The 14,239-nt window shown below is 43.9% G+C and overlaps 1 protein-coding gene across 2 annotated transcripts in view; it reads left to right on the forward strand.

Moving 5' to 3' along the window:
- Positions 1-2,112, forward strand: part of Ptprf (protein tyrosine phosphatase receptor type F) — an 83,498-nt gene extending 81,386 nt beyond the window's left edge. For both annotated transcript variants that reach the window (XM_071617765.1, XM_027937270.2), the window contains one exon: positions 271-2,112. In XM_071617765.1, coding sequence (XP_071473866.1) covers positions 271-339 — 69 coding nt within the window. In that variant the 3' untranslated portion in view covers positions 340-2,112. The remainder of the gene's footprint in view (positions 1-270) is intronic.
- The last annotated feature ends 12,127 nt before the right edge of the window (positions 2,113-14,239 follow it).

Below are 14,239 nucleotides of genomic sequence, written 5' to 3' on the forward strand. Positions count from 1 at the left end.
TAGTGTGTCTCTGGTTAGGGTTGGACACGGCACGGTACAGAAGCAGATAAACATGATTGGAGTGGCAGGTAAAACAGGTAGAACAGCCTTGAGAGGCTCTTTTAGGCCCCTGGATAGTACCTAGGGCAACTCTCAGGGTACAGCACCTGCTCTTGGCCAGAAGACACTGATTCCCTAGGCCATGGGCTGCAGCGTGAGTGCCCTCTCAACATTGTGGTTTGGGATATCTGTTGGCACTGCCTACACTGACCAGTCACTCTGTCCTGGCAGGACCAGTACCAGCTGTGCTACCGTGCGGCCCTGGAGTACCTCGGCAGCTTTGACCACTATGCAACGTAACTACTGCTCCCCTCTCCTCCGCTGCCCCCACTAGGGGGCTGTGGAGGGGACCCAGCTCCTCTGAGCCATACCGACCATCGTCCAGCCCTCCTGCACGGATGCTGTTGCCGGCAAAGCACAGTCCACTGGGATCACAGCATTTAAGGAACATTGCCACACCAATCAGAGTCCAGAACACCCCTGGGCTAGTGGGCGGACCGGCAGGCAGGCTCTCTGTCCACCAGGCCCAACTGGAGCCTGCTTCAAGCTCTCTGTTCAGCTCCGCGTTTCTCATGCTTCTCATGGGGTGGGGATGGGGGCAAAGCCTCCTTTTTATACATTAGGTGGGGTAGACTGAGGGATCCTAGCCTCTTCCCTCTGATTTTTCCTTTTGCAAATCCTTAACTGCAGAATGGGCCATTTTGGGGTTTGGGGCTCATTTTTTTCCTTTTTGAGTTCACTTTGGACCCCCTTTTTTTTTTTTTCTTTGGTCTTATACTGCTAAAGGACAGAACTTGCCTTGCCTTCCTCATGTGGAGCTGGACCACTAGCCTGAGCAAGGCTTGACTATGGACCCGGGAGGTGGCACAGGTCGGGCTGCTCCTCCAGCCCTTCAGAGGAGATCCTGTTCCAGCCAAATGCAGGGAAACACAGTTTTGCTTTTTGTTTTTTGTTTTCTTTTCTTCTAGGTTTTGTTTTGTTTTTCTTTAAGAGTCTTTTTTAGGCCCCACAGACAGTGGTGGGCGGGGAGAGGCGATAGGAAACACATCCCCAGTCGTCTGTTCCAGTGTGTGTTTAACATTCACAGCCCACAACCACAGACGTGTCTGAGGGAGCCTAGCAAGGCATTCCTCATCACCATCGTGTTTGCAAAGGTTAAAAAGAAACAAACAAAAAACCATTAAAAAAAAAAAAAAAAAAGGAAGAAGAAGAAATGAAAGAGAAAACCAGAGAGTCATCCCCTGGCCTCTGCTTCAAACCCCCAAGAGGGAAGTGACTCTGTGCATCTGAGGCTACCCAGGGGCTCGCAGAGCCTTGCTGTTGTCCCCAGCATTGCGGTAGGGCTGGTATTTGTAGGCTGTGGAGTCTGGCCACGTGGCCAAGCAAATGGCACAGGTCAGGGTCTGTGTCACGCCCCACACACCTCAGGGCCCAGCGGGGGCGTGGCTGGCCCTTCAGGTCCAGGCCAGTGGGCCTGGTAGCACATATCTGTCCTCAGCAGGGGCCAGATGATTTTCCTCCCTGGTTTGCAGCTGTTTTCAAAGCCCCTGAGAATTGCTCTTTTCCACTCCTTCAAGATGCCCTCATAAACCAATGTGGCAAGACTACTGGACTTCTATCAATGGTACTATAATCAATCTTATTATCTCAGCTTGCTGAGGGGCAGGGAGAGGGCCTCTTCCTCTGGGCAGCACTATCTAGATAGGTAAGTGGGGGCGGGGAAGGGTGCATAGCTGTTTTAGCCAAGGGACATGATGCCGAGGTCCCCAGGTCTAGCTAGGCTAAGTCAAGATCAACAATCCAGGGTTGGTAATGTTGGATGAAACATTCATTTTTACCTTGTGGATGCTAGTGCTGTAGAGTTCACTGTTGTACACAGTCTGTTTTCTATTTGTTAAGAAAAACTACAGCATCATTGCATAATTCTTGATGGTAATAAATTTGAATAATCAGATTTCTTACAAACTGGGCTTCCCATCTCACCTCTTTTGGGATCCAAAGAATCTGGACTCTAAGTCAGTAGCTAGCATGGGTTCTGGAGATTGCCTGCTCTTGAGAGGACAGTGAAGCTATCCTGAGTATTTGTGACAGGGCTGGCTCCTGTCATGGCTGTCTCTTCAGCACTGAAAATGGAGCCACCAAGAGTCAGGCCTGAACCACCCTGGGAAGCACCCTGGAATTGGGAGTACACTCTTCACCTCTCTTCCTCTTGGGATGCTGTAGGTTGTCATATTGGGGATACTGGGCTTCCCCTTCTAGGAGCCATATCCCCCCTCTACAATCACCTCCTTCCTTTCTTTCTCCCCTAAAGGGCGGGATGGCCCTATGGCATAAGAACCTGTGACCATGCTGGGTGTGGTGGCACATGCCTATAATCCCAGCAGCTGGGGAGGCTGAGGCAGAAGGGTTGCAAGTTTGAGGCCAATCTCAGCAACTTGGCGAGACCCTGTCTCAAAATTTAAAAAAATAAAAAGGACTACAATGTAGCTCAATGTTAAAGCACCCCTGGGTTCAATCCCCAATACAACAATAACAACCACTATCATGGGTAAACTGGTTAATGAGGACTCTTCTAATTTTTGCAGTGTGGATACTGGATGCCAAAAACTGTAAGGTGATGTGACCCCTAAATACACAGCAACATCTACTGATTGAGCCCTATGGCCTCCCCACTGGTGATCAGACAAGTCCTTCCTGGCTATAAAATTATGGAACTTCTAGGGATTCAGGGATAGAAACCCAGAACAAGTGAGGAAGAGAAATTCCTAAGTCAGCAGTAATACTTAAAAGAGAACATCATGACATAGTCCATTGGCCTGTAGCAGAGATACCGTGAGAATACTAAGGCAGTACCTGACCCTGGGCAAGGCTTCCTGGAGAAAGTGACATTAGCTGGATTCAGGCTGCTTCATAGGGTGAGTAGTGCTTAGATTTAAACAATGGGTAAAATGTTCCGAACAGAGGACATAACCTGTGCAAAGGCTCAGAAGCATGGAAGAAATCAAACACCAAACTCAGGAAGTACAATGTGACTGAGGCAGAGACACTGGCCTAGAAAGTGAGCTGGGTGGAGTCAGGGGGTCCTCTAAGGGGACTGCTTTGACTTAAAGGGATGCAGGTGCCCCAGACAAGTGAAGTACCTCTCTAACATCCTAAGTTCATGGTGGCCCTCGCCACATTCTGGTATTGGTAACTGTCTCCTGGGGGCTGTGAGTGATGGAGACTTGACACCAGGTCCCTTCTTGGTATCCATAGCACCTAGTTCAGTGCTTGGCATATTTCTATTCATTCAAGGAAAAGACACCATCATTACATGATTCATTAAATTTGATACATAAAAGTGTGAAAACTTTAGGTTTGGTTCAATGATAGAGTGCTTTACCCAGCATGCATGAAGCCTTGGGTTCAATCCCCAGCACTCCCCCAACACCACCAAAAAAAAAAAAAGACATTAAACATCTTCAGGTAAAGGATAAATATGAAATTTTCACTTGAGACACATCAGTATTCAGAACACCCCAGGCAGGCTCTGGGCTAAGTGCTTTATGGACTGATTGCTAACCCAAGGGTAGAATAGACTCCTCTTTCCCCTTCACAGGTGAGGCAACATGCTCAAGTGGAGTTACTGTCAAGAGACCACAGGCAGAGGAACACCAGAGTTGGGACCATTACCCACTGATACCTGCTCCAGAGACCCTTTTCCATCACCCAGTGTCAGCCCTCCTTCTCCTGCCCTCTTAGACCATCCCTATCTCCAGACCACTTCCCTCACCAGGGCCCCCCATCACAGAGTTGGGCATCCCAGCCAGCCAGCTTTCCTAACAGACATCTCTTCCTTACCTTTACATTCAACTCAGGTCAAACCCTGTCATTTGGCCTCCACTTGGCACCTCTTCAACTGTCAATATTTCTACTCTTTCTGTCTTAAGCCACCCTCTTACCTGGACTGGTGTCATGTCACCTCCCTGGTCTGCCTGCCCACAGCCCTGCCGGGCCAACCCATTCTCAACATAGCAGCTATGGCAGTACTTCTCTCAGGGCAGTCATGACCAAGACAATGTCCTGAGGAGAAGAAAATATTTTAATAGAAAGGAAAAATTTGTTTCATCAACTCATTCAACCAATAATAGCTAATGAGCATTTGCCATGTGGCAGTCACCCTCTGGGTACTTGAAACAAATAACATCGGTGAACTGAACAGACTGCTGTCCTTGGGGCATGCATAGTCTAAAATTAGGAAACATGATACATATGAAAAATAGCAAATAGGGCTGGGGATATAGCTCAGTTGGTAGAGGACTTGCCTCACACGCACAAGGCCCTTGGTTCAGTCCCCAGTGCCACAAGAAAAAAAAAAGTAAGGGTAGGGGATATAGTTCAGTTGGTAGAGTGCTTGCTCCGCATTCACAAGGCCCTGGGTTCAATCCCCAGCACCGCCAAAAAGAAAGGGGGAAAAAATATATATATAAATGTATTTATAGTTTGTTAAATGGTGATAAGTGCCATGGTATTGGGGAGTGGGGCAGGGTACAATAAGAAGGACCAGGAACGTGGGGTAGTAAGGGGAAGCCTCATTGAAAAGATGGGATTTGAGGGGCTGGGGCTATAGCTCAGTGGCAGAGTGCTTGCCTAGCATGCATGAGGCACTAGGTTCGATCCTCAGCACCACATAAAAATAAACAAAGGCATCTGGACTTCTGTCATGTCACCTCCCTGGTCTGCCTGCCCACAGCCCTGCTCAGGCCAACCCATTCTCAACATAGCAGCTGTGGCAATACTCCTCTCAGGGCAGTCATGACCAAGACAATGTCCTGAGGAGAAGAAAATATTTTAATAGAAAGGAAAAATCAACTCATTCAACAAATAATAGCTAGTGAGAATTAGGATTACAACTACAAAAAATTTTTTTTTTAAAGATGGGCTATGGGCTGGGCCCAGTGGAGCACATCTATAATCCCAGCAGCTCAGAAGGCCGAGGCAGGAGGATGATGAGTTCAAAGCCAGCCTCAGCAATTTACCAACGCCCTAAACTTAGCAAGACACTGTCTCAAAATTTTAAAAAGAGCTGGGGATATGTCTCAGTGATTAAGCACCCCGACTTCAATCCCTAGTACCACACACGCATCCAGACAGAAGGGTCAACTAAAGCAAAGGCACTGGGCAGGAACATGCCTGATAAGGCTGGTGTGGCTGTGACACTGAGCAAGGGAATGAGTAGCAAGGGAGAGGTTCGAGAGTATAGAAGTCCAGGTGTGAGAGGCCAGATTTTATTATCTTGAAGGCAAAGCTGAGAGGAATAACTGATGGATTGGATGAGAAAAAGGAATCAAGGTTGACCCCACAGTTTAGACCTGAGCAGCTAGAAGGATAAAGTCAGCATTGATTGGTGGGGAGGCTTTACATATGGGTTAGAAAGCTACTCAGTGGTTCCAACCAGAATTTGGTGGAGTTGGTATCACTTTTCCTTTGGTACTAGGGATTGAACCCAGGGATGCTTTACCACTGAGCCATATCCCCAGCCCTTTTTATTTTTTATTTTGAGACAGGGTCTCAGTAAATTGCTTAGGGCCTTGCAAAATTGCTGAGGCTGGCCTTGATCTTGCAATCCTCCTGCCTCAGCTGCCTCCCAAGTCACTGGGATTATAGTATGCCCAGCAGGAGCAGGTAGTAATTACTCTTAGTCTGCCTAACTCTAAGGTTCTCTGCCTAGTGAAAGAGTTTTAAGGACAGATTTGTTTGTTTTGTTTTCTGAATTCTCTGTAAATAGTTAATATTACTTTAATTTCAAATTAATCAAATTTTTATAATCATACAATTAATATTAATATTAATTGTTTTTAAAGCAAGAAATACTTGAATAGAATAAGGGGATAAGTGTTAAAAGTCTCCATTCTCTTCCTACCCCCCAACTTCCTGGTGAGAAAAACTATTCACCATTTAGTCCATGCCTTTATGAACCTTTTCTATGAATATGCAAACATGCACATAACCTTTACATCACTAGAATCATTGTTCATGTCTTTCTGCAAATAGCCTTTTCATTTAAATATACCATGACAAGCTGGGGATATAGCTCAATGGTAGAGCACTGGCCTAGCATGCACGAGGTCCTAGATTTGATCCGGACTACAAAAAGAAAATGCTTTAAATAATCTGTGAGAAGCCCATTGCAGTGGCAGTGGTGCATATCTGTAATCCCAGCTACTTGGGAGGGTGAGGTAGGAAGATTGTTAACTTTGAGGCCATTCTGGGCAACTTAGTGAGAAGCTGTCTCAAAATAATAATAAGTTCTGAGGATGGAGCTCAGTGGTAGAGTACCCCTGCATTCAATCCCCAATACCAAAATAAATAAATAAATACATAAAATAAAATAAACAATAAAAAACTAATAAATAAATAAATTTAAAAATCACATATGAAGTTATTATATGTACAGAGTATACTCCTAGGCTGTGGAGTCTGTTTCACTCATCTGTGTCTTCAGTCTAAGCCAGAACTGCTAATTTAACTTCTTTGGCTTTGTTTTATTACTTGACACAGCTAGTCTTCATCATTATCTTTTTTTTTTTTTTTGGGGGGGGGCGGGGAGTGCAGTGGTACCAGGGATTGAATTTAGGGGCCCTCAGCCACTGAGCCACATCTCCAGCCTATTTTTTGTATTTTATTTGGAGACAGGGTCTTAGTGCCTCGCTTTTGCTGAGGCCAACTTTGAACTCACAAGCCTCCTGCCTCAACCTCCCAAGCCACTGGGATCACAGACATGCGCCACTGCACCTGGCTCCCTTCCCTCAATTTTGATTGCAGTTTTTTGGGGGGTTTTGGTTTGTTTGTTTTTGGTGGTGCTGGTATTCAAACTCAGGCAAATACTCTACACCCCCAGCTCCTTGATTGCAGATTCTTACTGTATCTCAAAAAAGTTGAGTAACATATCTGAAGAATATGTGTTGAAATAAAAAATGGAGTCTAAAAATGTTTACATTTTCTGGTCAAAAGTAAACTGCACTTGCCAAGAATGGTGTTACACACCTGTAATCCCAGCAGTTCAGGAGGCAGAGACAGGAAGATTACAAATTCCAGGCCAGTCTGGGCTGGAGAGACCCTATCTCAAAATAACAAGGGCTGAGAATGTGACTTAGTAGTAGACCACTTGCCTGGCAGGCAAAGGCATTGGGTTCAATCCCCAGTTCTGCAAAACGAAAAAAAAAAAAAAAAATTAAAGGCAAAAGTTATATATCAGCATTGGTGTAGGGAATTAGGTATTCATATATTACTAGTGGGAAGAAGAAAAACTGATTCTACCTTTTTTGGAAGAAAATTTGCAATTTTTTTTTTTTTTTATGTGTGTGAGGGTACTGGTCACTGAGCCATATCTCCAGCCCCAAATTGTATTTTATTTAGAGACAGGGTCTCACTGAGTTGCTTAGCAACTCACCATTGCTGAAGCTGGCTTCAAACTCCCAATTCTCCTGTCTCAGCCTTCCAGCTGGGATTACTGGTGTGTGGGCTGAAAATTTGCAATTCTATCAAAAGCCTTAAGGTAGCAGAGCTTGGTGGCAAACACCTGTAATTCCTGTGGCTTGGAAGGCCAAGGCAGGAGGCTTGGGAGTTCAAAGCCAGCCTTAGCCAAAGCAAGACACTAAGCAACTCAGTGAGACCTTGTCTTTAAATAAAATTTAAAATAATAATAATAATAATAATAAGGCTGGGGATATGGTTGAGTGGTCAAATGCCCCTGAGATCAATCCCCAGTACTTACCCACCCCACAAAAAAGCCTTAGAATATGTTTTTATTATTGACCCAGCAATACACTTTAGGAATTTACATGAGGGAATCAGTTGGACAAATATTTTAAAAATCTATTAGCAAAAATTCACTGCAGTGTCATTCATAATACTGAAAAACTAACAACCTAAATTAGACCTATCCAAACATTTAGTGTCTGTGTTCCCAGGGAGCTCTAAAGTGCAGAATCTCAAACCCCAATCCAGACTTGCAGTCTATGCTTTCTTGTATGAGTTTTAAAATTAGAGGAGCACTGGCAAGGACATACACCAAAAGGTTAGCAGTGATTTTTCTAGGTGGTGATGTTCCCTATTTTAACCATAGTTTTTAGTTCTTTTGTCTCTGAAATATACTTTTTTCATAAATAGGTATCAGAGGTAGGAAACACCTCATTCCACAGTTGCGTTTCTTAGTCTCTACCAGAACACCCTTCCTGGAATACCTCATCCAAGTCCTTTAGGGGTCCCTTCTTAGCCCTTTCCTCCCCCACCTTCCACCAGTCTCACATCCAGCTGTGTTGTTGGTCCAGTAACCATAGCACTGTGCTGAAATTATTCTTGCTTCTTCAGCTGTTCAAGTAGGAATATGGGAAAAATACCAAGAAAATCATCCAGGTTGCAGTGGAGAAATGAAATGCAAATTGACATCATAATTATGGTATGGTTCCTCTTCTGTCTTCTCCACCAGACTGTAATCTTTTTTTTTTTTTTTTTTTTGGTGGAGGGAGTAACAAGGATTAAACCCAATGACACTCGACCACTGAGCCACATATCCCCAGCCCTATTTTGTGTTTTTGAACTCATGATCCTCCTGCCTCAGCTGCTGGGATTACAAGCATGCACCAACACGCTTGACCCAAAGTAGGGACTCAATACTTGTTTGATGTGACCCTGAGGCAGAAGTAAAATCTGACCATCATAAGCAGTTATGGATGGGGCTCGGTCTCAAAATCTCCACTGCCTGCTCCTCAGTGGTCCTTCCTTTTGTTCCTAGCCAGCTTCCAGAAGGACTTCCCATCCCGCAACCACTTGAACTAAGAAGAGAGGGACTTGCATCACCACACCAATTCTACTTCTTCATGATAGAGAGAGAGAATTTTTTAATATTTATTTTTTAGTTTTCGGCGGACACAGCATCTTTGTTTGTATGTGGTGCTGAGGATCGAACCCGGACCGCACGCATGCCAGGCGAGCGCGCTACTGCTTGAGCCACATCTCCAGCCCAAGTCACAACATGTTTAAAACAAACAAATAAAAAGATAATGAGTCATTCATTCGGGACCTGAACTGTACTTTAAACTGAGGTACTCCTCAGTCTTCCACAAAGACCTTCTGTCCCAGACCTTTCTTCAGACTTTGCCCTCTCCGGCCTCCTCTCTCTAGCACATTTTCAGGGCCTTCTCTGCAGTTCCTCCCACCCCATTTGAGCTTCTATGTAGTCCTAAAGATTTACAATCAACAAACACATGGTATGTACCTATTACTGCTCTAATACACTAGCATTAATAAGTATATACTACCTTACAGCATTACTAAGCACTTAAATGCAACAAGAATTGTATGTGCATTGTTAAAATTCAATTCCCCTACAAACCCTGTACAGTAGCTTGTATTATTATCTCCTTTTATAAATGAAGACTAAGGTTCAGGGCTGGGGATGTGGCTCAAGCGGTAGTGCGCCGACCGGGTTCGATCCTCAGCCCACATACAAACAACAATGTTGTGTCCGCCGAAAACTAAAAAATAAATATTAAAAAATTCTCTTTCTCTCTCTCCCTCTCCCCCCCCCCACTCTCTCTCATCTCTCTTTAAAAAAAAAAAGACTAAGGTTCAGAGAGGCCAACCAACTCACTGTAAGAAGTGACACAGCTAGGAAGAGAACAACCTAGATTTAAATTTAGATCTGTATGACTCCAGAGCCTAACTGCTTAACTACTACATAAACTGCAACCCATCGAGCTTCATTGTTTATTACTTTCACAGATAATATTTCAGGAATATTTACTGAGGACTTATCATGAATCAGGCATTGTACAAGGTGCTGGATTCAATGGTGAAACAACAAAGTCCCTACTCATAGAGTGCTTAATCTGGTGGGAAAACACACTTGGTCCAGGAAATCTTAAACACATATGTAATTACAATTCCCACAGAGACTTTACAGGAAAACTGCAGAGTGCAGAGAGAACAGCACAGGACTGCCTGCAGGACCCAGATTAGGATGGGGAGTCAGAGAGGCTTCTGTGAGAAAGTGGCTTGACTGGTGTAAAGGTCCTGAGGCAGGAGAAAGCATAGCTCTTTCAAGAAGTGTTTTAGAAAAACAGAACAAGGGCTGCGGATATAATTCTGTGGGAGAGCACTGGCCTAGGATAGATCCCTGGCACCTCCCAAAAAGGAAGAAAGAAAACAGAATGAATCAACATGGCTTCAGCCAGAGAGCAAAGGAAGAATGGAGCAGGAGGGGGTGGAGATTGGGCAGGGGCCAAATCACTAAAGGCCTTAGAGGCTAAGACAAGGGACTTGGAATTCCCGGTGAAGGCACAGGAAGCTTTTTAAGTGTTTTCAATGGAGCAGGGAATTCATCCGATTAGTCTTTCAGAGAGAGAGCTCTGGCAGCAACTTTGAGAACAGATTGGGAAAGGCCAGAGCAGACAGCAGCGGGGGATCCTGTTAGAGGAATGTTTTTAGGGGTCCAGGTGGGAGGTGATGGTGGCTTAGAGTGGAACAGTGGTGATGGTGGAGGTAAGATAAGGTTTCAGGACATAGTTCTGAAAGTGAAACTGATAAGATTGGATGTGTTGCCCCAAGGGGCAGTGGTGCATGCCTATAATCCCAGCAGCTCAGGAGGCTGAGACAGGAGGATCAAGAGTTCAAAGTCAGCCTCAGCAAAAGTGAGGCGCTAAGCAACTCAGTGAGACACTGTCTCTAAATAAAATACAAAATACGGCTGCGGATGTGGCTCAGTGCTCTAGTGCCCCTGAGTTCAATACCCGGTAGGTAACAAAAAAAAAAAAAAAAAAAAAGAAAGAAAGAAAGAAAAGGGGGGCTGGGCTTGTGAAGCTCAGCGGTAGAGCGCTCACCTAATTTTTTAAGAAAAGATTGGATGTAGGCTGCAAGGGAAAAGAATCCAGAAAGACTGGGTGGTTGGATGGATTCTGGTGATTTTACTGAGAATGGGGAACACTGAGGTGGATGAGATTGGGGAAGAACCAAGGAGTTTGTTTTTTTGGAGTTTGAGGTATCTGTAATTGTTCAAGTGGAGAGAGAGAATTGTCTCTGTATTTCCAGGGCCAGTGTAAAATAGGTGCTTATTAAAAGTCTTTAAATAAAAATGCATGAATGGGTAGAATTTGAATCCAATGTTAAATAATGGATAAGAGTTGGCCTTGAGAGGAAGATATTTTAGAGATTAAAAAAATAAACAATACAGATAGAACAGCTGGTGGAAGCAAAGGATAAAGGAATGAATGTGATGTAGCAATGGTCCTTAGGGCACCTTGTTGTTTCCGCTCACCAAGGCTTTTTGAGCTCTTGGCTGTAACATTGAGTCATCCTCTGCGAAGCAGGGAGAATACATCAGAGCTAGAAGTGAAATGATATTTTGTTAATGCTTGGAATTCAGAGAATTTGTGGGTATGTGTATGCCTGCCTCTAAGCATTTTTATATTTGCACTTATATTTCATCTTGTCTGAATTGTCTTAATTTACAGAAATTGAACTGGCTGCTGAAGACTCCTCCCCATTGAACCAGGCTGAGCAGATCAGGGTGTATCAGTGAGTTCCTGGGGCTTATTATCACGACTTCCTTTCTGGCAGCTGGAGCCTTCCAAAGCACCTGGGAAGAGTGTTTACTTCTAGCAGCTAGTGCCACAGTGAGGGTTGGGTGTGACTGACTCCTGAGGGGAAGGTCAAAAGGCATCATTGCAATGCAAGCATGGTCCTTCCTGTTGCTATTCAGATCATCCAGTTTTTTTTTTTTTTTTGGTAGGAGGGATTGAACACAGAGGTGCTTAACCACTGGGCCACCTCCCCATCCCTTTTTTATATTTTCTTTTGAGACAAGGTCTCACTAAATTGCTTAGGGCCTCGCTAAGTTGCTGAGGCTGGCTTTGAACTCTCAATCCTCCTGTCTCAGCCTTCCAAGTGGCTAGGATCACAGGCATATGACACCATGCCCAGCTTCATTCTTCACTCTTTTATTCAACATATATCCTCAGGTCCACTACTCATTCCAAGTTTTCTGACATCCTTTCACCTTGACTTTCTCAATTATAAAATGGGGACAGCAATAATGCCAACTGCAGAAGTTCATTATGTGGTTGAAACTAAGTAATGCTGATTCATTCAGGTATTAGTGACCGCGTACTAAGAGTTGGGACTGTCCTAAGCGCTAAGGATAGTGGTGAACACAACCCCTGCACTCAGGAAACCAACGTGCTAATTGGGAGACTTGAACCACAGAATGATAAAGCAAAAACACTGGTGATCAGGGAGGACCTCAACGAGGAAGCAACCTTACAGCAAGTCCCTGAAGGAGCTGAGGCAGCAAGCCAGTCAGATGGGGGAGAACAGAGAACTGGAGGAGAGAGCTGTGGGAGGAAATACTCAGGGGTGGGAGTAGATGGGGGGATCCTCTGTAGGCTGTTAAAAGGACTTGGCTTCTCTCCAAAATGAGCTGGGAAGTCTTTTGATGGTTTGAAGAAGAGGAGTAACATGATCTGGCTTCTAATATTAAAGAATCACTCTGCTGTGTTGAGGAGACTGCAGAGGGCAAAGGCAGAAGCAGACAATTAGGAGACTATGGCAATTATCCTATACAGGCTACAGATGGCTGGGACCAGGGTGGAGGTATGGAGGTGAAGGTAAATGCTGAGTTCTGGATAAACTTTGGAGGCAGATTAGAAATATGACCATATTAAGTCAAAGTACAAAAGCACAATTCATAAAATAAATTGACAAATTGAATTTCATCAATTCATAAATTAAAAACTCTCATGCTTCAAAAGACACTATAAAGAAAGTAAAAAGATAAACCACAGAACGAAAATATTTATAAAGCCTATATCTAGTAAAGCACTTGTACCCAGAATTATATAAAGAACTCTTACAACTGAATAATAATAATTCAAACAAACATCCCAATTAAAGACTGGACAAAAGATTTGAATAGACATTTCCCCAAAGAGGATATATGAATGGCTAATAAGAACATAAAAGATGCTCAACATCATTAGTCATTAGGGAAATGCAAATTAAGAACACAATGAGATACTACTTCACACCCACTAGAATGGTTATAATCAGAAAGATAGACAATAACAAATGTTGGCAAGTTTGTGGAGAAATGGAAATACTCATATATTAATGGGAATGTAAAATTGTATGGTCACTTTAGAAAACAGTTTGGTAGTTTTTTTTTTGTACCAGGTATTGAACTCAGGGGTACTGGGCCACTGAGCCACATCCCCAACCTTATTTTGTATTTTATTTAGAGACAGGGTCTCACTGAGTTGCTTAGCACCTGGCTTTTGCTGAGGCTGGCTTTGAACTCTTGATCCTCCTGTCTCAGCCTCCTGAGCCACTGGGATTACAAACATGCGCCACTGTGCCTGGGAGTTTTTTAAAAAGATAAACATAAATTTACTATACAACCAAGCAATTATTCCACTCTAAGTTATCTATTCAAGAAAAAGGCAAACATAGGTTCACTTGTTCATAAATGTTCATACAGCTCTGTTCATAATAGCCAAAAGGTAGAAACAACCCAAACGTCAATCAGTACCATAATGGGACATTATTCAACAATAAAAAGGAAGGAAATACTTACGCATGCAACAACATGAATGAATCTTAAAAAAAAATTATGCTTAGTGAAAGAAGTCAGACACAAAAGACCACATATTGTATGGCTCTATTTACATGAAATATATCCAGAAAAGGCAAATCTACGCAAAAAAGTAAATTAATGGTTGCCTTGGGTTTGGGTAGAAATGGAGGTTGTTTGTAACTAAGCCCAAGTGATTTTAACTAGCACAAGGTGGTGCGTCTTATTGATGTGATGGAAGTGTTCCAAAACTGTATTGGAACTGGGTGCAGTAGCTCATCCCTGTAATCTCAGTGACCTAGGACACTATGGCAGGAGATGACCTAGGATACTAAGGCTAAAGAATGGAAAGTTTGAGGACAGCATGGGCAATTTAGCAAGACCCTGTCTCAAATTAAAAAATGAAAAGGGCTGGGCACAGTGGCACACACCTGTAATCCCAACAGCTTGGGAGGCTGAGGCAGGAGGATCGTAAGTTTAAAGCCAGCCTCAGCAAAAGCGAGGCACTAAGCAACTCAGTAAGACCCTGGTCTGGGAATGTGGTTCAGTGGTCCAGTGCCCCTGAGTTCAATCCCTAGTACCTTACCCCCTCAA

The sequence above is a fragment of the Marmota flaviventris genome, chromosome 10, assembly GCF_047511675.1.
Source record: "Marmota flaviventris isolate mMarFla1 chromosome 10, mMarFla1.hap1, whole genome shotgun sequence".
Lineage (NCBI taxonomy): Eukaryota > Metazoa > Chordata > Mammalia > Rodentia > Sciuridae > Marmota > Marmota flaviventris.